Genomic DNA, 23,877 nt, shown 5'->3' on the forward strand with positions numbered 1-23,877 from the left:
GTCAATGTACAGAAATCAGTGGCTTTCTTATACACTAATAATAAAAAAACAGAAAAGGAAATTAAAGAATCGATTCCATTTACTATAGCACCAAGAACCATAAGATACCTGGAAATAAATCTAAACAAAGAGGTAAAGGATCTATACTCGAGGAACTACAGAACACTCATGAAAGAAATTGAAGAAGACACAAAAAGATGGAAGACCATTCCATGCTCTTGGATCGGAAGAATAAACATTGTTCAAATGTCTATACTGCCTAGAGCAAACTATACTTTTAATGCCATTCCAATCAAAATTCCACTGGTATTCTTCAAAGAGCTGGAGCAAATAATCCAAAAATTTGTATGGAATCAGAAGAGACCCCGAATAGCTAAGGAAATGTTGAAAAACAAAAATAAAATAGGGAGCATCACGTTACCTGATTTCAAGCTTTACTACAAAGCTCTGATCACCAAGACAGCATGGTACTAGCATAAAAACAGACACATAGACCAGTAGAACAGAGTAGAGAGCCTAGATAGGGACCCTCAATTCTATGGGCAAATAATCTTCGACAAAACAGGAAAAAATATACAGTGGAAAAAAGACAGTCTCTTCAATAAATGGTGCTGGGAAAACTGAGCAGCTATATGTATAAGAATGAAACTTGACCATTCTCTTACACCGTACACAAAGATAAACTCAAATTTGATAAAAGACCTCAATGTGAGACAGGAATCCATCAGAATCCTAGAGGAGAACATAGGCAGTAATCTCTTCTATATCAGCCACAGCAACTTCTTTCAAGATATGTCTCCAAAGGCAAAGGAAACAAAAGCCAAAATAAACTTTTGGGACTTCATCAAAATCAAAAGCTTCTGCACAGCAAAGGAAACAGTCAAGAAAACAAAAAGGCAACCCACGGAATGGGAGAAGATATTTGCAAATGACAGTAAAGACAAAAGGTTGATATCCAGGATCTATAAAGAACTCCTCAAACTCAACACACACAAAACAGATAATCATATCAAAAAATGGGCAGAAGATATGAACAAACACTTCTCCAATGAAGACATACAAATGGCTATCAGACACATGAAAAATGTTCATCATCAGTAGCCATCAGGGAGATTCAAATTAAAACCACATTGAGATATCACCTTACACCAGTTAGAATGGCCAAAATTAGCAAGACAGAAAACAACATGTGTTGGAGGAGATGTGGAGAAAGGGGAACCCTCTTCACTGTTGGTGGGAATGCAAGTTGGTGCACTCTTTGGAGAACAGTGTGGAGATTCCTCAAGAAATTAAAAATAGAACTTCCCTAGGACCCTGCCATTGCTCTACTGGGTATTGACCCCAAAGATACAGATGTAGTGAAAAGAAGGGCCATCTGAACCCCAATGTTTATAGCAGCAATGGCCATGGTCGCCAAACTGTGGAAAGAACCAAGATGCCCTTCAACAGACGAATGGATAAGGAAGATGTGGTGCATATACACTATAGAGTATTATGTCTCCATCAGAAAGGACGAATACCCAACTTTTGTAGCAACATGGGACAGGACTGGAAGAGATTATGCTGAGTGAAATAAGTCAAGCAGAGAGAGTCAATTATCATATGGTTTCACTTATTTGTGGAGCATAACAAATAGCATGGAGGACATGGGGAGATAGAGAGGAGAAGGGAGTTGGGGAAAATTGGAAGGGGAAGTGAACCATGAGAGACTATGGACTCTGAAAAACAATCTGAGGGTTCTGAAGGGGCGAGGGGTGGGAGGTCGGGGTACCAGGTGGTGGGTATTATAGAGGGCACGGATTGCATGGAGCACTGGGTGTGATACAAAAATAATGAATACTGTTATGCTGAAAATAAATTTTTTTAAAAAAATAAAATAAAATAAAAATAAAAACAATACACTCTATATGGAAACAAGACAATCAAAGCCAGTGGGTGCTAGAAGTTGAGTCAGGAGAGCTAATTGTTCAGTTGTCAGGATTTTGCAAGCCCACTGTTAAACACAGTCATTAGTATAATTTTAATTACATGAACTTACAGTAAAATAAATTGTATTAAAGCAAAGTTAATAAACACTCAAACTTCTCACTTCCTAAGGTCACTTCGTTAACTTGAAAGCAACCTTGGTAGGATATTTACACCCCGAAAATCTACAATTGCTACAAATCAGGACTTTCTCTGAGAGCAGTTGTTAAAGATTTGTCATCAGCACACCACAACAAAAATACATTTAGTCAACAAGTATCTATTACACTCCCACAAATACAATTTGAGGCTGTGCAGGAAGAAATCTGCACTGGAGAAGAGGAAATAAGAAGCAGCATCTGAACATGAAAAAGTGATCTGCTTTCTCATTGAATAATAAATTGTGGTCCATTAGTACAATAGAGTTACTCTACAGACTTTAAAAACAATGATGTAAATCAACCTGCGTAGGAAACATCAGCAACAAAAAACACTAGACTCCTCTGCAAAGAATGAGGTACAGTGTGCCATTTTTAATTCAAATGTTTGCATTTCTTGGCCTATGCTTTACTTTGATAATAACAACTACGGTGTAATCAAACACAAAGAAAGGGGTCAACCTTAAACAATACCTTGACCAGAGGGCAACAAATAAGCAGCAGCAGAAAGACAACAGAGGAAAGCAGGCTTGACGAAGGTAGCAAAAGCAGAGATAAATTCTGAAGCCTGGAGAGCACTGCATTGAATGCCTCCTGCTGAGGGAAAGCAATATATCCTGAAAGATCTGATCACCTTCCATTTCCTGTTCTTCTAGGGGAGCCCATAGCTATTGCTATTCTTGCCTTCCTATTCGGGGAATATCTTTAAAAGAAAGGTTCTCAACTGGGGGTGACCCCTAGAGGACATTTGGTAATGTTGGAGAGGTCTCTGGTTGTAGAAACAGTGCAAGTGGCGTCTAACGTGTAAAAGGCCAAGGATGCTGGTAAACCTCCTACAATGCACAGAACAGCCTCCCACAAGAACAGGGGAGCCAGGGGAGCTGTCCGTTAAGCATCTGCCTTTGGCTCAGGTTATGATCTCAGAGTCCTGGGATTGAACCCCAGGTTCTGCTCCCTGATCAGGGGAGCATCTGCTTCTTCTCCCTCTCTCCTGCCCCTCCCCCCTGCTCATGCACACGCATGCTCTCTAAACATCTGGCGCTCCCTAATAAGTAAATAAAATCTTAAAATAAAAATATTATCCAGCCCAAAATGTCAATAGTGACAAAGCTAACAATCCCTGTACCACTATTGCTTAAGGCCACCTGAATGCATCTCTATTTTTTATAACCCAAGGGAGTCTAGCCAAGACCCAGAGATTCTATCTTCACTAGAAAACATGATCATAGAATCTGAACTGATGTTCAAGAGAGCCTATAAGTCTTCTTAAAAATAACTGCCATGAAAGGTAGCCTGGGAAGGGGTTAAAAATGTTGCCCTTGACCTAACAACTGACAGAGATCATTTTTCTTCATAAAAACCACCTAACTGAAATGCCATCAGCATTTCTGCAAAGTTTAGTATTCATTAAAGAACATTCTCAATTTTCTTAGAAGAAAGTAAAATAAATTCAAATATCATCTTCTCTAATAACATGTTGCTATTTTTGAAATTGTGAAAGTAAATGAACTGGAATTATGAGCCCAAATAACAATTATCATTGTAATTTTAAATCCATTAAAATGAGATACAGTTGGCTACAAGATCTACTTAAATAGCTCTTCCTTCTCTTTCAATCTTCAGTCTGCATCTCTGATACCATAATTCCTCCACCAGAGCTTTGCAGCCTACAATTTCTTTAAATAATAAGGTACACCGTACAGGGTATAGCCCATAGTAAATGACTTTATCATTTAATACTTAATCATAAGTACTTTATCATTTAAGTGAACAAAAAGACTTTCAAAAGACTAATATAGGGGCACCTGGGTGGCTCAGTGGGTTAGGCCGCTGCCTTCGGCTCGGGTCATGACCTCGGGGTCCCAGGATCGAGTCCCGCATCAGGCTCTCTGCTCAGCAGGGAGCCTGCTTCCTCCTCTCTCTCTCTCTGCCTGCCTCTCTGCCTACTTGTGATCTCTCTCTGTCAAATAAATAAATAAAATCTTTAAAAAAAAAAAAAAAGAAAGAAATTCTGTTTTAAAAAAAAATAAAAACTAATATAACCATGATCCTTTCACCTTTGTCAGAGTTGACCGGAGTTAGGTAATACCGTAAATCAGTTACCACCCACAATATGTACTTTTCAGAGACTAATATCTAAAATATTTAAGATTTATAATTAACTCTCTCCCCTACCTAGTAATATGAGACCTTCAGATAAAAAGCTGCTTCTGCACAAAGATAAGTCTCACTCTACAAAAAACGACCAATAACCATGTGATCTCAATGTATCCCCACCCATCTCTGGCTGCCATTCAAAAAGACTCTTTCTAGAATGTGTAGGAAGGGCCATTAATCTAGCGTCAGCTATTCTTCTGACAAAATCTCAGTGAGCTGAGCCAAAAAGTGTTTAGCTACTGAAACAGGTGGGAGCAGAGAAAAGCATCCATGCCCGGCCGCTGAGGCTGAGCTGTTTTGGGTGCTGGCAGATAAAGTAAACGTGTGAGCTGGTATACGCAGAAGCAGTGGGAGATCAAACAAGGCAGAGGCCAGCAGGACAAGGAACTGGCAAAGCAAATATAGCTTAGAGTATGGACTAAAGACCAGTCGTTTGAAGCAACAGCACATGAATATGAGAGGAGTGCCCAAGGAAAAGCCAAACTAGTCCGTATTTGAAGAGGGAGGCAAAAGGCTGAAATAACAGCACAAAATCCCCACAGTAACCACATGCTCACAGCGGATAAGCCTATATAAATAATATAATTGCCTGGATACAGTATCCCAAAGCACAAAGGTAAGGTCGGCAACTCATTCTTTAACATTAATGAAACTACTCCCTGATACTGAAATACAAGAAGGTGAGTCTTCCAAAGTGGTCTATTACCGTAAACAAATATTCAGTGTTAGGTATTTAAAGTCCACTTCTGCAACTCATACCAGTCCTTCAGGCCTAGGAATCAGCACAATTCTCATGGGGCTACTGCATACAGTATGTAAAGCTACAGTGAAAGGAACTGTCCTTTGAATAATGAATTTTAGCAACACTAAGAAAATTAAGTACCATATAACCCATAAGATAACAACAGGGAGAGAGACAGGTTAATAAACAACCATTACTACACTGAAGAGTGTAAAAAAAAAAAATTTTTTTTTTCTTTGCTTACTTAAAGAATTTTTTTCCTGTAAAGTTGCATTAGTAGAGGGAAATATGTGTGTCAGTGGAAAATTGTGCCTTGTCTAGAACATGCCCTTCCCACTTATCTAATTCTGATTCTTTGGGAGCTATTTAAAATTGTAAGCTGTAGGAGTGCCTGGGTGGCTGAGTTGTTAAGTTTCTGCCTTCAGCTCAGGTCATGATCCCAGGGTCCTGGGACCAAACCCCACATTGGGCTCCCTACCTCTCCCACTCTTACTCCCCCTGCTTGTGTTCTCTCTCTCACGGTCTCTCTCTCTCTCTCTCTCTCTCAAATAAATAAATAAAATCTTGAAAAAATAAAATAAAATCATAAGTTGTAGATAACCTAATAGCAAAGCAAAATAACTCTTGTCATAGACATGCAAATTCTTTATGACTAAATTCCACTGACATCCTTCCCTCACTTTGGAAAAAGTCTGGTTTTGCTTCCATTTGCACATCAATTTCAATATTCTAGAACTATAAATGTGACTGGTTTTTAAATTCTCCTTTGAACTAATTAAAAGGTACTTATCAGTTAAAAGTTAAAAGTAACTTATCAGTTACTTCTTTAATGATTTAAGTAAAATCTTTAACACATGTTTATTTTATATCTCTATGAAAGTCGTGATTTTACCTTATTGGAAATTACCTTTAGCAGTAATTTTTGAGCAAACAATTAGTTCCTTTTGAAAATTCGGGAGAAGTATTGACCTTTACCCATTCATTATTTCCTCAGTTATGCTGCTGGATTTCATCATAATAGCTCTTGCCCAGGAAAGGCATAGAGGTTTTGAGACCCAAAGGTGATAATGTCCCTAATGGAACAAATTGGAGGTAGTCCATAAACTAATCAGTGTCACCAATGGAATGGGGACAAAATAGAGCTTTTGTTCATGTTAGAGAAGGCAAGGGAGAAAGGGAACATAGAAAGGAGAGCAGACGGACTCCTCGACTCAGTTAGGAATATGGAAGATCCTCTGTGTTTGTAGTTTCATAGATACATAGTTACCTCCCAAAGGCAATTCTGTCTATTCTGTTTGCCAACCACAGATCACATCAGGGAAATGCCTGTTCATTGAGACCCTGACAAAGCGTCATGGTGTGTTTGCTAAGTTTGCTCTTGGTTTTCAGGAATTCAATGAACATTATTCTTCTCAAAACATCCTGTAATTGTGAAAGCCATGTGAATGTTCAAAACACCACTGGCACAGTTAAAAGTGGAAATTTGTAACAAATTGAAAATGATGAAAAAAATGATGAATGATGCATAATACAAGGGTAAGTGTGACTGATTAGAAAATCCCTTTACCTGGGTTTCCTTCTTGAGGACTGTTACTAGAAGCAAAGGTTTTCTGCTCAAACACGTGAAAGGCTTAAAAGAATAAAACACATTCTGAGTCTAATGTGTTATGGGCTTACACATAGAAAACAGGAAGGATACCTCAGACCTCCCAATTCAAGGATGGTTTTGGCATAAAAATAAATTAATTACTTTTTTAATGCTGTAAAAATGGTAACATAAATTTTACCAACTCATAGCATTCCCCATATAGAACTTGACTGTAGAACCAAGCCAATATCAGGAAACTATCCTCAGAAGAAGCTGAAATTTAGAGCGTTAAATAACTTTGCACAGAAGGAAACTATATACAAGAACATAAAAGCCCTCGTTTCTTTATGGATGTACTTTCTCAGTGCTAGTGTTTTTCCTTTATTAAACATTTCCAGATGCATAACATATATAGTAGTACTAAGCTACCACTGTTAGTCTCGCTTTTTAAACTTCTGGGAAGTTGTCAGCATAACTGTAGGACTTGGGAAGTAAATGTAGACCATGGAGTTTGTTCAGTTAAACCTCTTTTTTCCAGGGATGCCTGGGTGGCTCAGTTGGTTAAGCAGGTCATGATCCCAGCGTCCTGAGATCAAGTCCCGCATCGGGCTCCTTGCTCACCGGGGAGCCTGCTTCTCCCTCTGTTTCTGTCTGCCTTGTGCCTGTGCTCGCTCTCTCTCCCTCTCTCTCTCTCTCTCTCTCTGACAAATAAATAAAATCTTTAAAAACAAAAAACCTCTTTTTTCCAGCTTATGATAGCTTTGGTTGGTATATATGATCTCTCCAACCTTTAGTACCTAGTCAGCCTTCCTATCTTTGCTGCTTTACTGAAATGGTCCTCTCTTAGAAGCCAAAGTAACTAGAGTTAAGTTTAAAAAAGAAAAGTAATTTTTCTCCTCCAAGACTTCCCAGAAGTCCATAGGTAGAGATTACGTATTAAAGAGAAAATAAATCACTCACCAAAGCTCAATCACTTGTGCGGTGGCTGCGCCATTCTATTATCTGTCCAATAAGACAACTGAGGAAGGTGTTACACTTGGCCAAACTACTGTCCACAAGTAGCTACTCAAATGGTAAACAGCATTACTGATGACAGTGGACATTCATTTCAATGGAAGGTAGAACATTGCCTTTCAAATTACCTTTTGCAGACTTGTTACAGTATGATTGTAGCCAGATTTACACTTTCTCTGTGAAATATACTGTATATATAATTCACTGTTGGATAAAATATTGTTGTTCATTCCTAAACTTTTTTCTTTTATTATTTAAACAAAAATGCCCAATTCATATATTCTCATTGTACTGCAAATTTCAATCTTAACACATAAACATTATCAGTTTAACACACAAATCAAATCAAGTAAAAAAATCTCAACGATCTTAGAAGCATCTTTCATAACAACTCTCTCACAATATACAACTTGAGGGATAGTTATTTTTCATATACCACTGTATAAACTAAGTATTAACCATCAATTAAAAAAGCAACTGCTTTATATGTATTGTAAAAGGCAATAGATTGCCATAGCTTGGTGATAAGGCCGGATATTAATATCTAGAATTAAAGAATAAAAACACAAAGAAAGAAATTTGAAAAAGCACAGAAAACTTATAAATAAACAAGAATAATATTGTGACTTGAAGGCTTAGAAAAATGAGTGAATTTAAGAGAAATAATGAGGTGGGATACTGATTTTTCTAGTCACACAGTGCCCCTCCCCAGCTTTCCAGTACTCCTACCATTATTACACCCCCTTGCTGAACCCCTACAATCCAGGAAAGAGACAATATGACATTAATAGTCATTTCTAGATTCTATTCATTTTTCTTTAATTTATTTATTTGACAAGTAGGCAGAGAGGCAGGCAGGGGCAGGAGAGATTCTATCCACTTTTAATATATAACTTTGCCTCTATCATTCCCAGTAATGTTTCCAGGTACAGAATTTTTGAGACTAGTTCTATGTTAACAAGTGTGTGGTCTCCTTAGACATGGGAGCTGAGAGATCACACCGGGGATTGGACTCCCAGTGATTTTCTATCAGTATCCTATGGAGTCCTAAGGTTTTTTGGATATAGCTCAGGGGCTACCATGGGGGAGGGGGCTGGGAGGCAGAAAGAAAGAACATGTAGGGTGTTGGCCTCTGTCCCCTCACACCTCTGAGGTCAATCAGTATAGCGAACATTGAATCTGATTTTATTTACTGAGTTTCCTCATAAGATTAAACAGTTCAGCCTCTTTAAGAAATGTTGGAAAACCCCTGAACTACTTTATTTGATCTCTGAGATTTGTATTAGCTTTAATACATTATGGCTCACAAAACCCTCAGAGAAAATGTTAAAAAGCCATGGGGATAAGAATATTAGTATATGCAAAGAGATAAACCACAATAAAAGATCTCCATTATATCAACTTTTATAGAGTAACTTCTGTAGCGAACTCTACAATAAGCCCTAGAGGTACACAGATACAAACCAGAACCCTGACCATGGAGATCAAAAATGACATTGGTAGATACGGACTCCCAACCCACTCCCTCAGGAAGTAGAATACAATATACCATGAGACCACTTAGCAGTTAAGGTCAGGATCTGCCCACAAGAGTTGCCTGATCTTTGACCCACTTCACTCATCTGAATCCCCAACCAGACTGATAACTCTCCCCAGAAAGGCAGTTATTTAAGAAGCGTGTTTCCATTATAGCTTCATCTGCTCAGACCTTGAGCTTTAATTCTTTCAGTAAAAAATGATTTTTAGTTTTCCAAAGTTCACTTACCCCTAGAGTTTGCCAGCAATTCTGGTGTGACTTTAAGGTCAAAAAGTCATTTTGGGGGTGCTTTGTGGAAAAGTTTTACCTTATGATCATATCATGTAAGATATGATCTATATAATGCTCTAAATAATGCTGGCTGGATTCTAGAGTCCCTAAGACACAAACTGGAATTTCATAACTCCTAGAAGGGTTATACAAACAACTTACCTTTGACAGCTGCCACAACTGACTGAAGATACAGGAATGCTGGGAAAGAACTGTATCAGTTTTCCAGGCTAGATATTTTATTCCAGCATCTTAAGGATCAAAAATAAGAACACAATTCTGGACCTGTAACAGACTTGAAGGAGGAACTCCTAAGAGATTTTTTTCTCCCATTCACTGTTACAAGAAGCCAAACAGAATGCTGGAGACAGAGCTATAAGGGAGAATTCTTCTGACTCCCTTTACATTATAATAAGAACTCTAAAAGACCAGGCTTGTTAAAAATGAAGGTAAAGCAATATGATTCCAAGAGATTATGGGATATATTCTTTCCTTTCCTCCTCTTCTTTTCCTCCTCTTACATGTGAACTTTTGCTAAAGAAAGAAAAACAGACTCTACCCTCGCCACAGCCAGGCTACTTCCAGTGAGATATATTCTGATTCTCATTATTACCATAATGTGCAAACTAGAGCTGGCCACAATTCATCCGATTTATTCAGCCACTTAGCCTAAATGTGAAAATTGTATGTAAATATGTGCTGACCACATTTCAAATATAAGAATAAAAACGTTTGTATATATAACCCAGGAGCCCAGAGTTTCTAAAATCTAAATTACTAATATCCAAACGAACAGACACAGTTTTTGGCATTCCTGGCAATCAGACTAAGCAATCAGGCTAAGGAATACAATATGAGAAAAATAAGGAACACATTTCAACTATCATATGGTAACTGAAGTTGAAATGGACACAACAGATGAAATGATGTCAAAATCATGATAGTGATTCCAAATGATTCTTGATTCTTAGAAATTACAAAAGATGGGCACAAATCCTCAACTGGTATATTCAATTATATTTAGTTCCTTTATTCTAGCTATTGGAATACTGGCCTTAAGTTCCTATCAGTGAATTTATCTACTAAAGAACCAAACTTTTGACTAATACAAGTGTGGAATTCACTAGATTGTTTTAAATATCTTAAAGCTCATAGGATAGTCTAGTGTTCAAATATAGATGGAAGAAATTACCTGCTTCCTCCATTAATCTTTTCCATTGCAAACAGAAGTCAAGAAATCAGCTAGGAATTTAACCGGGAAGGAACGGACAGAAGTCCCACTGTTCAGCTCAGTTCCTCCTCCTTGTGGTCACAGAGGGAAGGTGCCTGACATCTGGTGGCATTTCTTAAAGAAAGCCGATCTTTAAATGACTAACAGAACAGTCCTTTAAAAGAATGTATGGTAACAATGGAAAGTGCTCGATTTTCATTTGTAAGCAATTCCACTTACTTCTGCTTCCCACTCTCCTGCAGTCCTCCTTTTTAAAAGTCAATTTAAAATATTTTTTAACTGTGATAGTGCTGAACACATTCCCAAATGAAACAATGATACATACCTAAGAATTTTAATATGCAGGTATGCCATAGTCACTGTTACCACACCTTGATGGGTAAGGGAATGTGTTAACTATTATGATTCATTAAACCGTGGCATGGAACTTCACCCATATTGGCAAATCAGGGAGTGTGGAGATGCTTCTGTGTTTAGCTGTCACATACAGGGCTACAGCCGAAAGCCCAGACCAACTCATGCATTGTTTTCTCATTCTCAGCTTCCATCAAATCACCAAATAATGCGTATAAAGTGGCTGGACAGAATAAAACCACTTTTTCTTAATAGGTTTTGGATGGTTTCCTCTCAAGATAACAAAGATTGATGTTCTTTTGATGAGTGTCTAGTGAGGTACCCCCGAAGCAGGAAACGCCCCCCCCCAACGTAAAACAGTCCTCATTTATCTGGCATGTTTCCCCACCAGCTCTCCATTTGCCTAATTTTGTCTATGAGAGGATGCCCTCCTTCTTCATTCCTTCATTCCTTGTTTTGACATTCAAATAGTGTTTTTTAAAATACCACACAGTTAATTTTGCAGTTAGAAACCAGTCCGGAAGTGTAAAATGTTATGATGCCCCAGTAAGGCTACTTCTACCTACACATTCATCAAATGAGCTGGAAAGAACTGACCTCTATTTAGAATGTATACCCTTTCCTTAAGTAGCTCCCAGTTCATGGAAAAACAGAATTACCCAGGTAAGTCAGAGAAAAGAAGATCTCAAGAATTTGCTTTTTAGTAACTTTGAGACAAGAGAAAACAGAAGAGAAACTAAGAAGCAAGAACATTGCTTCAAGAGGCAATTTGTCGCTGGTCCTTTGGGTGACAGGGCATTTTGCCAGCTGTCATTACTGGACCCACTGAAAGTGTTACACCCAAACTGTTGTCCTCATTAGGACAGAAGCCATTCAGCATGAATGCTCTGAGCTGCTTCGAGGTCCCACCGTATTGTCTGGCCTCACCAAAGGAGAGGAGAGCCTGCTATTCTCATTTAAATAGCATGTATAGCATTTTAATTTGCTTTCTTTCTGCAAACCATTTCTGACTATTCTTTACCTTGCATAATTGAATATCTACATATTATTATGCCCTTTACGTGATGCACTCTTTCCATTCATTGTGCAGCTGGTTAGGAAAAATGTACCGCATAAGTGAAAAACCATGTTAGTGGGAAATACACATTTTACATGATAAAGTAAATTTCTGCTGGCAAGGTAATATAAAGGTCTTCTCCTATGATGGGAAAAGGGTGCACAACCTTAAAGTACAATTAGTATTTGTTTCTACAAAAAACTGGGGGAGATGCCATGAAGCCAGCCACTGGAGGTTGCATCACTCACATACATGAATCAGATACTCTTACTTGCCTACATTTATGCTTCTTTTGGACACGATCATTTTCACAGACTTGCAGAGTGTATGGGGACCTCAAAAATTATGTACTGTGTCTTTATTATCTCTAGTCACACTCCCCACACAGAGGACTGCTGTGCTCCATTTCCTCATTGTCAGTGAACGGAGAGGAACCAGGTCCAAGAACACTGCTCAGGACCACCAGGCAGGAAGTTCTGACTGTTATTCAACCCAAATCTTACTGTTTTCAGGGAAAAAATGTAGAAGAATAAATCACCATCCTATTTACCACAAGACTTGATAAACTGAAGTCCCTTTTTTGCTTCAGTTGGAGATCAGTGTAGGTAAGTCTGGTTTCAGTGCACCTTCATCTGACCATAAGTTCTCAGAAAGCCAAAAGCCAGGGGAGGTTATGCAAAGCAGCTTTTTTCCATTACTAGAGCTTTTATTTGTAATCAAAAGCCAGACTTTCTTATATTGTGATTTCTCCTACTGTGAATTTCTCCACCCACCTACCCTTCGCCCCAGAAAAGAACAGAACAAAAAAGTCCTTAGTAGTTACAACATGAAAGAAATCGTGGGCATGTGCTCCAAAGAACACAGTCCTTTTTCTTGGTCACACTTGTCATGACTGTACATTCAGGTCATTTAAAAATAAATGTCTGCCTGTCATCCTCATTGAACTGTAAGCTCCATGAGGGCAGACCCCAAGTGTGTCTGGTTCATCAGCGTATTTCCAGTACCTCGTGTACCATTTGGCATACAGCAGACTCTTTATACCTAGAGAACCAACAAATGCACTTGAAAATCATTCTAGTCCACACTCCTATTTTGGGGCTATGAAATGAGTCTATAAAAGTCATTCTTGGAAATGACTTGCCCAAGATTGTATAACATGTTAATGACAAAGCCAGGATTATAACTGGATTCTTTATTACCCATCCACATTCTCTGTCCATTACGATACAGAGGTTCTTATATCTAATATCCTGGGCAAACAACACTACTCTACTCTAACGAGTAGAGTACAGAAATATGTCTGATCTAAACATCTTTTGGTTGGCTGCCTGGCTTCCAGTGTTCTCTACCAGTTGGAACACAGAGACCCTCCTATAAATATGCCTGGTTTATACATACTTGTAGGACTCCAAGAACAAAACCCAAACAAGATTCTATAGCCATAGCAAACAGCCAATTTATTCTCTCCTATGAGTGTCAAGTTTTACAGAGGCTAAGACACAGATGCCAGCTGAATTTCTATGGTTCAGCTACTACTAACTCAAATGTTATGCTAAGCAGAGCTTCACTTCATATGGTTTTTTAAATTTTATTTCAGGGTTTCTTTAAAGCAGAGATTCAAAAAATAGAGTTTCCCCTGAGCACATGAAAAAAGTAAATGTAAATGTTCAGGGAGCAACGAAGGTGATTTAAAATTAGATTATGGCAATGGATGCCCAACTCCATAAATTTATTTTTAAAATTAAAAAATTTTTTAAATTCAGACACTTAAAATGGGTAAATATAAATTATACTTTAATAAAGCTGTTAAAAAATAAGTGTGAAAATGAGTCAGACAGTTGAAGCACTTCTTTTAGAAAACATTTGGTATCAAAATGGTAAAGACATAACCTCATACTCTTTTAAGAGCAAATTCTATCTACTTCCATCATGGTTTACCTACAAGGCCAAAAGTTTTTCCTTCAAATTTGGTAAGAATAATTTAGTAGATTAACACAAAAATGTGCAAAGAACCAGTCTCCATTGATGTAGCACTAAGAGATACTGACTCATTTGATTATCTGCATGAATACATCTACAGATATATTTGCTTAATTAAGCATAGTATTCTCATCCAAAACCTGCCATTAACTAGCCATTGGGTTTTGGGCAAGCTATATACATTTCCAGGGCTCAGATTTTCCACCTATATCATGTGCCCCCATGGACCAGGTTAGAGTTATGTAGTATACAATATACTAAAAAGAATAACTGCTATCATCTAATGAATAACCACAAAGAAGCCACATTTTAGGTAAATTATCAATCTCTGAGGAAGGTAGTATAAACCACTTTTTTGCAGGTGAGGTACCTAGAACATGACAAGTTTGACCACAACCCCATGGTTATTTAGTGATAGACCCAGGATTCCAACCCTGCTAGCTCCAAAACCTATATTCATTCTCTGTGGTTCATTAGACTTTGTGCTTTTGATTTTGTCAGATGTGGGCATGAATCCTGACCCTGCCTTAACTATGCTAAGTCAGTCACCCTCTCTGAGTCCAGTTTCTCCACCTGTAAATCGGAGATTACTAATACTGAACTCTGAAGCAAAGAGTAAATGGGAAGAGTCAATGAGTCCTTCCCCTATAATTATAAACCATCCAAGAAGAGTCTTTCCCATCCCTCTCCCACAAAAGTTCCTTCCTATGTTAAAAAAAAAAGGGGGGGGAGTATAAATTCTAAGACTTCCTTATAGCCTACCTGGATAGACCTCTCGGACTGAGTTCTATCGAGAGCAATTAAAGTGAACACAAACAACACAGCACTAGAACTTTGCTATCAGTCCTTGGCTCTGTGGTGGAGACTGTCAACAAGAGTGTCAACTTCAAGGGGTGGGCATCTGTCCACAGGAACTGAGCTGAGGTCACAGACTTGTCTCACTCTGCCCTACAAACAGATGTCTGGGTGACAACTCTTAGTCACTGCAAACCAGGGTTAAAGCCAAACCAGGTGGGAAACTCTCTATCTCCTTTCTAATCCGCTTGGCCAGGCCTTTCATTCCCTAAGACAATACCTCACTAACCATAATTCAAAATAACTAGTTTTCCCCCAGTGTACTATTTTTAACATAATGCCTTTATTTTGATGATGCCTAATTATTCCACAAGCAGAAAAAAGTATATCTATGGTAGTGATTTGTTTAGCAGGAAACCTGTTGGATTTTGCAGTTTGGAATTCACACCTTCAAACGGTTACCTGGCAAGTAACCTGGTGAAAACTGATGTAATGTGGAGCTCTAGTGGTGGCAAGAAAGTAAAGCAGCCATTAGTGAGGGCCAAAAAAAAGTGGAGGAAATCACTATTTATCATTTATTTATGTTATTATGGCAAAATCACCATTTATTATTAAATTAATATGTTAAGAAAAGCATTCAAAATGATATTCCAAGATAATATAAGGTAAACTCTAACTGTAATGGTTTCCCTCCAGATTACAAATTAGACCTCAATAACTTAATCAAACATCATGAAGCAGATTTAACCACAAAAAACAACTCAGTGCTGTGGTTGTCACTTTCCTGCTTTTTACCAATTTCACTAAGAATCCTATTAATCAAACACTAGGAATTTTTCACATAGCTAACAAGAATACTGTATACAGAAAATTCTGGACTCTAAGTGGTATGATCAGTGAAGTACTGTACCAACTGTCTTGGGAATTTAAATAATCCCTAGAGGCTGATGAGGTTGTTGGAAGTTAATTCCTGCACTAGAAAAGTGCCTTCCTTGAATTTCTAACTTCTGAGGTCTTTCCCAACTCAAAACAACCAAGAATGAAACCTACAATGTCCAATGTTTTCTTGTTATCTAATATATATGTCTTCTCAATTGAAAGGGCTTCCTTAAAAAAAAAAAAATACAGCTCCATTATGGTCAACAAGGTAGCAGAACATAAATAATAAAATTTTTATACTATACAACCAGGAGTTGACATTTGAAACGTCTAAACATGGTGCCTGGTTTAGCTATGTCAAGATAAGTTATTATGAGAAAAAAAAAAAAAAAAACCTCAGAATATGAAAAAAATACAGGATCTAGCCTTTCTGAATATAAGTATCTAAGGTATCATGTTCCTGAACACTAAAGAAAATGTAACAGACTCATTTTTCTATAAGTGATGATGGAAAAAATGAAAATACTCATAAACGCATTAATGACATTTATCTGAAATAAAAATCTCAAGACTCATAGGAGATTTTCATGGCTTCTATCAGTTCAATCCACTACATATTTTTCAGTGGATACATTCATTGGCTCCTAAACTGTCAGATCTACAGTTGACTGACTACCAAGCCTCAGAGGTCTGTGAATGTAGATTTAATGATTACACCAGGGTTTTTATTCATTGATGTCTCTCTTCTTCATCTTTCTGTTAATATGCTGTCATGAGTCCAGTTCCCTAACGCTACATAGAAAATTGAAAAGATATAATGGCCTTTTCTGAGACGTCATCAAGAACACAATTGTTTGAAATGAGAAGCTCAAGATAAAGAACTAATTTCCTTTTAGTCCTCGTCATTAGCTGTAGGGTAGAAGAGAGAACATTTCTGATAGAAAAGAATAAATGCAGGTGTGGATGTTAAGGTAATTTACTAGCATAACCGTATGTCAAAGGGAACAAATGGAAATCTGTACTAATGCAATATTGGCCACCAGGGAATTCAGAATCTAACATGTTCTGCAGTCCTTCTGACCACAGACATGAAAACTGAATAAAAAGGAAGAATATTTTTCAATCTGTGAGTCCAAGAACTTTGTCCTTGCGTGCCATCTTGCCTGTATTTTCCGTGGTGATTATCTCCCCTGCTTCCCCATAACAGGCCTCAGTATGCTGCTTCAAATAATATTTGGGGCTTTATTTGCCATTCTTTTGACTGAGACATGCTGATTTTATTAAAGTCAGTTGGGCCTGCATTCTTTCTTTACTATTATTACAGGTAGACTTGACAGATACCGGACTTCGGTTTTAAAAATGCTCTGCTAGGGAGGAAACCTTGTGAAATAAGTTCCATTTTACCTGCTGGGCAGTTGCACTCTGAAGGTGCTTCTCTTGCAATTCTTATTTTAGCCATATGTTCATAGGATTTCTGTAGGAAAAGAAGAGGTATTATCATCAGTAGCATGGTAGAGAAATGGATTCTTCAGAAACTCTCTGGCCATATGCTTGATTTACCAGCATTTGAGAGCCTGCATAACTAACATTTACATATGTACTTGGACTTTAGTCAAAAGGTAACAGTACCCAAGCCCTAAAAAAAGAAATGACTACTGACACTGTATCAAGACTGCTGGACTTGTACAATTTCTTCCTCCATTCCTCAACTACCACCACCCTCCTCTTTCTCCCTCAGCTCAAGCATATATAGTCAATGCAAAAACCCAGCTTTAACACCCTGTAGTTTTAGGTAAGCTATGGGCTTTAAAACAGCCACTATCTTATACATGAAGGTCAACTGCTTATCACACTGCACAGCAACCACTGCCAAAAAGCCTCTCTGTTGGAAGAGCAAGTTTCAGAAAACCCCCTCACTCTAGTCTAATGCTGCCCCTGGTTGTGATAAATGTAACCTAGATTCCTTTCAACTCTCAACTGTAATGGCTCTACACGCATTAACATCCCTACCATTGTATCCTTCATAAAAAAAAAAAAAAAAAAAAAATGAAGCTGCATTTTTTTTCTTTTTTCTTTTTTTTTGCATTTTTTTTTCTTTTTAAATACTGAATACGAAAACATTTCATGTGTGAAATAACCTAAAAACTACATATAGGACTATTTCACTTTTAAAAGTGATTACCATTTGTGTATTAATAACACCTATGGCACTAACCTTCTTATAACATATGAAGGACATAACCCATGTTATCTCTGGAAGGAATATTCTCCACAAGATTGGAAGAAATTCTTATGTCACTCTAGAAAACTAAAAAGAGATAAAATGCCACCCTGCCATTCTGGGCACCCTTCCCTTCTCTTTCAGTCCTTCCTATTTGCTCAGCATGCAAACATTAAGAGTGAAGGAAGATGATAGAGACACAGAGGGTGATATCAAAGGATGTGCATATACAAATATATGCTACAGGGAGCATAGATGGTCGCCTAGCGTATGCACACCCAGCCACACCAAGTATGCATACAGTAAGGGTAGAGGCCGGTCCTGTACACGCGTGCAAGGTATTATCCACGTGCAAAATACCCCAGCCTTTCACACCTGAGCCAGAAGTTGCTCCACTTTCTCTTGCACCATTGCTTTGAGCTGATCCAGGCCATCGGGAAGCAGATGGATGGAAGGGTCCCCTTTTGAGGATTCGAGAGCAGCGATCCTAGCCTGGAGGTCGTTGGTTTTCACCCCCAGGTACAGACAAGACATCACGGCCACCACCGACAGAAGGGCCGACAGGGCGGTGCAGGGGGGCACGGTCCAGGCACAACGCTGCCTGGAGGGGCTCGGGTCCTCGGAGCCTGGCTCCCGACCCCCACCTTTCCCTGCATGCTTCTTCACCAGCATCGTTGAGGGATCAGCTGCCTCGGCTTCGCCTCCCACTCTCTACCACTTCCAAGAATCTTGAAAGGGAAGAAGGACGATTTCTCCAAAGTTCAGTCTGGGTGGCTGCACAACTAGTTGGCGGAGATCGGGCGCGGAGATGGAGCTCCGCTTTCCTCAGCGCCGACACCAGCAGACGTGGACCATCCTCTCCGCTTTCTTGAAGAGCACCCTCAGTCCGAGGACTGGTGGCAAAAAGGTAAAAACCGGAATGAAACCCTCCCGGCTGGCCCTCCTGGCCCCTCAGAGGACGGACACCTCGGAAGGGGTCCTCGAGAACGGCCGCCCAGGGGCCAAGGGACTGCGCGAGAGGCGCAGCGAGGGGCCGCCGCTCTCCCTCGCCACCGAGCCCCCGACCTGTTGCGTCTCCGTTAGTTTGCCTTATTTCTACCTATTCAGTGCTTTTCCGCACGCCGACCTGTTTGCCACCTAGATTCAGCTTCAGGCAGAATGGCTGAGGGAGACCGCGAGAGCGCCGCGCAAAAGGGATGGCTAAGGGGGGGGAAGACAGGAAAACGAAATAACCTAAGGACTGCAAATTCGAGTGGCGAGGCTCGAGTCGCGGCTGCCCGAAGTATCTCCGCAGCCTCGCGTGTGCGAGCCTTAAATACCCTTCGGGATGCTCGTGTGTGAGTGTGTGTGAGTGCGCGCGCGCTCCGAGCGCGACGTTCCTCCCCCGACCCCCCTCCCGGCGCCTGGCCTCCGGCCCCCGGCTCCCGCGGCACTGCGCCCCCCTTCCCAAGCCCCGGCAGAAGCCCGCCTCATTAGCATAATGTATTCACCTTCGCCCTGCCCGCGGGCTCCGCCGGAGACCCTCCAAGGGGGCGGAGAGCTCGGGAGGGAGCTGAGCGGGAGGTCTTCATTAGCATAATACATGCAAATAGAGGAAGCGGCCGCCGTGATTGGAGGGGAGCCTGGCGGCTCCTCCCCCTCCACGGAGTAACTTCAGCGTCCCCTAAGGCCACATCTCCCGCCTGGGCCGGGGGCCGTAGCGGGGTCTACTGTGGGGAAGGCGGTAACTCTGGTTTATCCTGACACGGCCCAGCGCCCCTTCTTTATCCCTGTTAAATATGGAGACATGGCCTCCGGGAGGGAAGAAGCGAAGCAGAAAGCTCTAGCTCTGTACATCTTCACTCAAAAGCAGCGGCGGGAGCTGTTGCGATTTCGCTCCGGTGCAACCTTTCCCCCTCTCCTCCCTCACTTCCCCACATGCCCCGAGGCGAAGTGTCTGACTGACTCCTGAGGTAAATGTCCCCACTTCCCTCCTCTTCCCTAGGCCGCGCAGTAGAGTCTCCGACTGGGGGAAGTTTTCTCTCCCCTCCCCCAGTTTCCTCCTGTCTTGATGGGGCTGAGTCTCCTCCCCGCTCGGTGTTCTAGTCTGTACTAGGGTGCTAATGCTTTTTCCTGATTCCCCGTTTTGTGGGATTGAAAAAGGGAGCGTGGAGGTACACACATTTCTCAGGATTTAGGAAAGGACTGAAGAATGAGGTCAATTTTTCCTCTTACCTGACTCTCCGCCCTCTGGATCAAATTACAAGTTCTCTAAGGGGATTTTCGAAAGTAGGTAATAAGTAGCATTTTACATCTAATTAATTTGGGGCGGGGGGGGGGGAGAAATTCTCATCTTTTACTCCAAAAAAGTCTCTTCTTATCTCCTCCTCCCCACGGGAAATACTATCTTAATCAAGCTAATGTCAGGTCGATGCTCATTAATGTGAACAAGGAAATACTGCGCGTAGCTCGTCTTTCACAGGCGTAGAGAATACTGCTAGGTATGAAGCGGGCTAAAGATGTTTCAGCTTTTGTTGATGGAAATACAGAAACGAAAAAGGAGTAGGGGAGGAAACAGACACAACATCGAAGGAAAACGGTGAATTGTGTTGTAAAAGCAAAAGCCAAAATTCCTTACAGTTGTATGACACTGAAAGGGTGGTAGTCTGAAAGGGTGGTCCCAGACTGACAACATCATCAACTGAGAGCTTATGCAAAATTCAAATTCTGGGACCCCTCCCTACACCTACTAAATCAGAAATCATGAGTATTGATGATTCAAAAACAGATCTGTGTTATAAGGAGTCCTCCTAATGATTCTGATGCAAACTTAAGCTTGAGAACCACTGGGGTAACACTTTACAAAATAGTTTCAAATAACTTTCTCATTTGAATCTCATAACCCTGTGATACGAGTAAGGAATTATTGGCCCCATTTTATAGATAAGGAAACAATTTTCAAGTCACATTTAATTGTGATTAAACATGTTTCCAAGTAATAGCACCCAAGGACTAGGTACAAATTTTTTTAATTTAATCTCTTTTAATTTAATTTAATTTTTAATTTAATCTTTTTTTAATTTAATCTTTCTGATTTTCCAATTACCTCTCTAACCATTTCTTGGTCTCCTGTGTGGGTGTTTCCTCTGCCTGTTTTCTAAATGTTGGTGCTCCTTAGATCCTTATCTTTTTTTTTTTTTTTTAAGATTTTATTTATTTTGTCAGAGAGAGAGAGAGCGAGAGTGAGAACAGGCAGACAGAGTGGCAGACAGAGTCAGAGGGAGAAGCAGTCTCCCCGCGGAGCAAGGAGCCCGATGTGGGACTCGATCCCAGGACCCCGGGATCATGACCTGAGCCGAAGGCAGCTGCTTAACCAACTGAGCCACCCAGGTGTCCCCTTAGATCCTTATCTTGTGCCATCTTCTAACTTTGTACACAATCTCTGGTGGTGCTCTCAATTACCATCCATAAACTGATGAGTAATCAATACATATTGTAAGCCCAAACCCCCTTCTCAAGCTGACTTCTTTATAGCCAACTGCCTGTTTGCTAATTCTATCTGGATATCTCATAAGCAATTCAATTTAACCTGAATCTTACCTCCAACCCCTACTTTTTCCTTTGTTTCCCACCTCACTAAATGGAGTTGCCATCGATGCAGTGTCCCCAAGCCAAAATACCACCAATAACCCTTGACTTCTGCCTTGCCCTCCTCTCCTCATCTACTTTAATTCCTTCAATACTTTCTATTGTCCTTAGGATGGAAATAATATACCTTACAAATCACCACCTGGTGCCTGTCATCTCACCTTCCTCACAGCTCATCTTCCCCCTAACCCTCTCCATGCCAGCTTCTCTAATGGAAGTATGGAGATAGAGAATGAAGCACTTTCTTTGGGGTGAGTCACTGGTCTTTTGAAATTTCAGTGGAAAGGCTATTTTCTGTGTTGACTGATGTTGACAGTAGGTCACACATTTAATTTGGATGATGCAGTGTTCTTATATGATGCTTTATGGAAACTGGCCATGAGAAGGTCCATTAACAGCTCTTTCAACCTCTCAGAATGGTCAGATCTTAGAAGAGAGATAGAGTTGCAATTTTGTGGATTTGGGATCTTTAATCCGAAGATTAATTTCGCTCTATTTCTTTGGTGGGCACAATACAATAAAGAAATGTACTTTAGCACTAATATTTCAAAACCCAGTAGATTTTCTGCATCAAGCCCAGAGAAGGCATGGATCAAGAAAGCTCTGGGGATCTAAACCCATATTGTTCTATAGATTCATCAGAGCCCAGTTGTTGTTTTGGTTCCTATGTGGGAAAGGAAGCAAAAAGTAAAAATAGCACTAAAAATGATACAGTCCAGCGGACTCTGATTTGCCTGAGACTCGTATCAGTAGTAAGAAAAGGCAAGCAGCTGGTTGCAGAATAGGTATGTGATTGGAAGAATAGGAAACCCCTAAAGATGTCCACATCCTATCCCCCAAAACCTGTAAATGGGGAATGTTTGGATTTGCAGATGTGATTAAATTAAGAATCTTGAGATTGGAGGGGACAGGTGCCTGGGTGACTCAGTCGGTTAAACGACTGCCTTTGGCTCATGATCATAATCCCAGAGTCCTTGAATCTTGAGATGGGGAGATTTTCTTCTACCGTGTGGGTGGCCCAGTGTAACCACCAGGGTCCTGATAGGGAAGAGAGTCTCACAGAGAGAGGAGATGTGACCATAGAAGCAGAGGTCAGAGTGATACGAATACTAGTTTCAAAGATGGAAGCAAAAGAATATGGCAGTCCCTAGAAGCTGAAAAAGTCAAGGAATGGATTTTCCCCTAGAACGTCCCGGAATATAGCCTTCCTAACCCTTTGATTTTAGAACTTCTGACCACTAGAACTATAATTAATATGTTTGTGTTTTTCAAAACCCTGAGTATGTTACAACAGCCGTAGGACACTAGTAGAATCTTAATCACAAGAAATCAGTCTTCATCTGCTACAGCATCATAAGCACTATTAAAACCACTATAATGCCCTGTAACTCAAGCAGACCCTGTAGTAACTGTCCCTGTCTCTCAAATGTTTATGCATTCCTATTTACTGACATGCCCACTGGGAAAGAATTGGAGATATATGCCTTCTCCTATGACATGTAAAATTAGGATGCCCTCTACTGAAGCATTTTAAACAAAATACAATATGTTCTATTTCTTTGATGCCTCCCATTGGTGCAACTCAAAAATAATAAACCAGTCAAGTTGTAAAGCTACTCTCATCCCTCCTCCCTATTGTTAGCCTAGCCACGATCATGACCCAGGACTCAACATTACTGATAGCACTACTGTTACCAATTTCCAGGCCCCCCCCAAAAAAGAGATGAACAGACTTCTGACAGAGAAACATGGCAGGAAGTTGAAGTGAGAAAGGAGGTGACCAGGAGAAAACAAAAATGAAGAAGATAAAAGGGCTCTTTAAGTGGTTTTTGTTGTTGTTGTTGTTGTTTTTAGAAAAGGAATCATCCACTCCTATTTCCCTCTAAAAGGCTCATCAATAGAGGTTATATAGGATGGAGGTGAATTAACACATACTCAAAATTTCAATGTCTTATGTATATTTTTTTTAAAGATCTATTCATTTTTTGAGAGAGAGCAGGCAGGTGCTACTACCAGCAGGCAAAGAGTAGCAGAGAATCTCAAGCAGATTCCCTACCCCAAGTGAGGAGCCCCATCCAGGACTTGATCTCATGATCCCAAGATCATGACCAGAGCTGAAATCAAGAGTTGGTCACTCAACCAAATGAGCCACACAGGCCCTCTTCAGTGTCTTATGTGTATTTAGAAAGATTCCCTGACCAAAATAAATAGCTGGAATTATTATGTTATGATGTTTTTAGATATTAATTATGTGACAGAAAAGTATTTCACTTAGTTAGAAAATGTCTTTTAGCACCACTAA

General features: G+C 40.0%; 1 protein-coding gene across 1 annotated transcript in view; it reads right to left on the reverse strand.

Annotated features, from left to right (window-relative positions):
- COL25A1 (collagen type XXV alpha 1 chain) overlaps positions 1-18,620 on the reverse strand; it is a 467,761-nt gene extending 449,141 nt beyond the window's left edge. The window contains exons 1-2 of the mRNA XM_059377104.1: positions 18,324-18,620; positions 17,132-17,201 (exon numbers count right to left, since the gene is read on the reverse strand). Of these exons, the coding sequence (XP_059233087.1) occupies positions 17,132-17,201; positions 18,324-18,620 (367 nt within the window). The remainder of the gene's footprint in view (positions 1-17,131; positions 17,202-18,323) is intronic.
- Positions 18,621-23,877: the final 5,257 nt, after the last annotated feature.

This window comes from Mustela nigripes, chromosome 1, assembly GCF_022355385.1.
Source record: "Mustela nigripes isolate SB6536 chromosome 1, MUSNIG.SB6536, whole genome shotgun sequence".
Lineage (NCBI taxonomy): Eukaryota > Metazoa > Chordata > Mammalia > Carnivora > Mustelidae > Mustela > Mustela nigripes.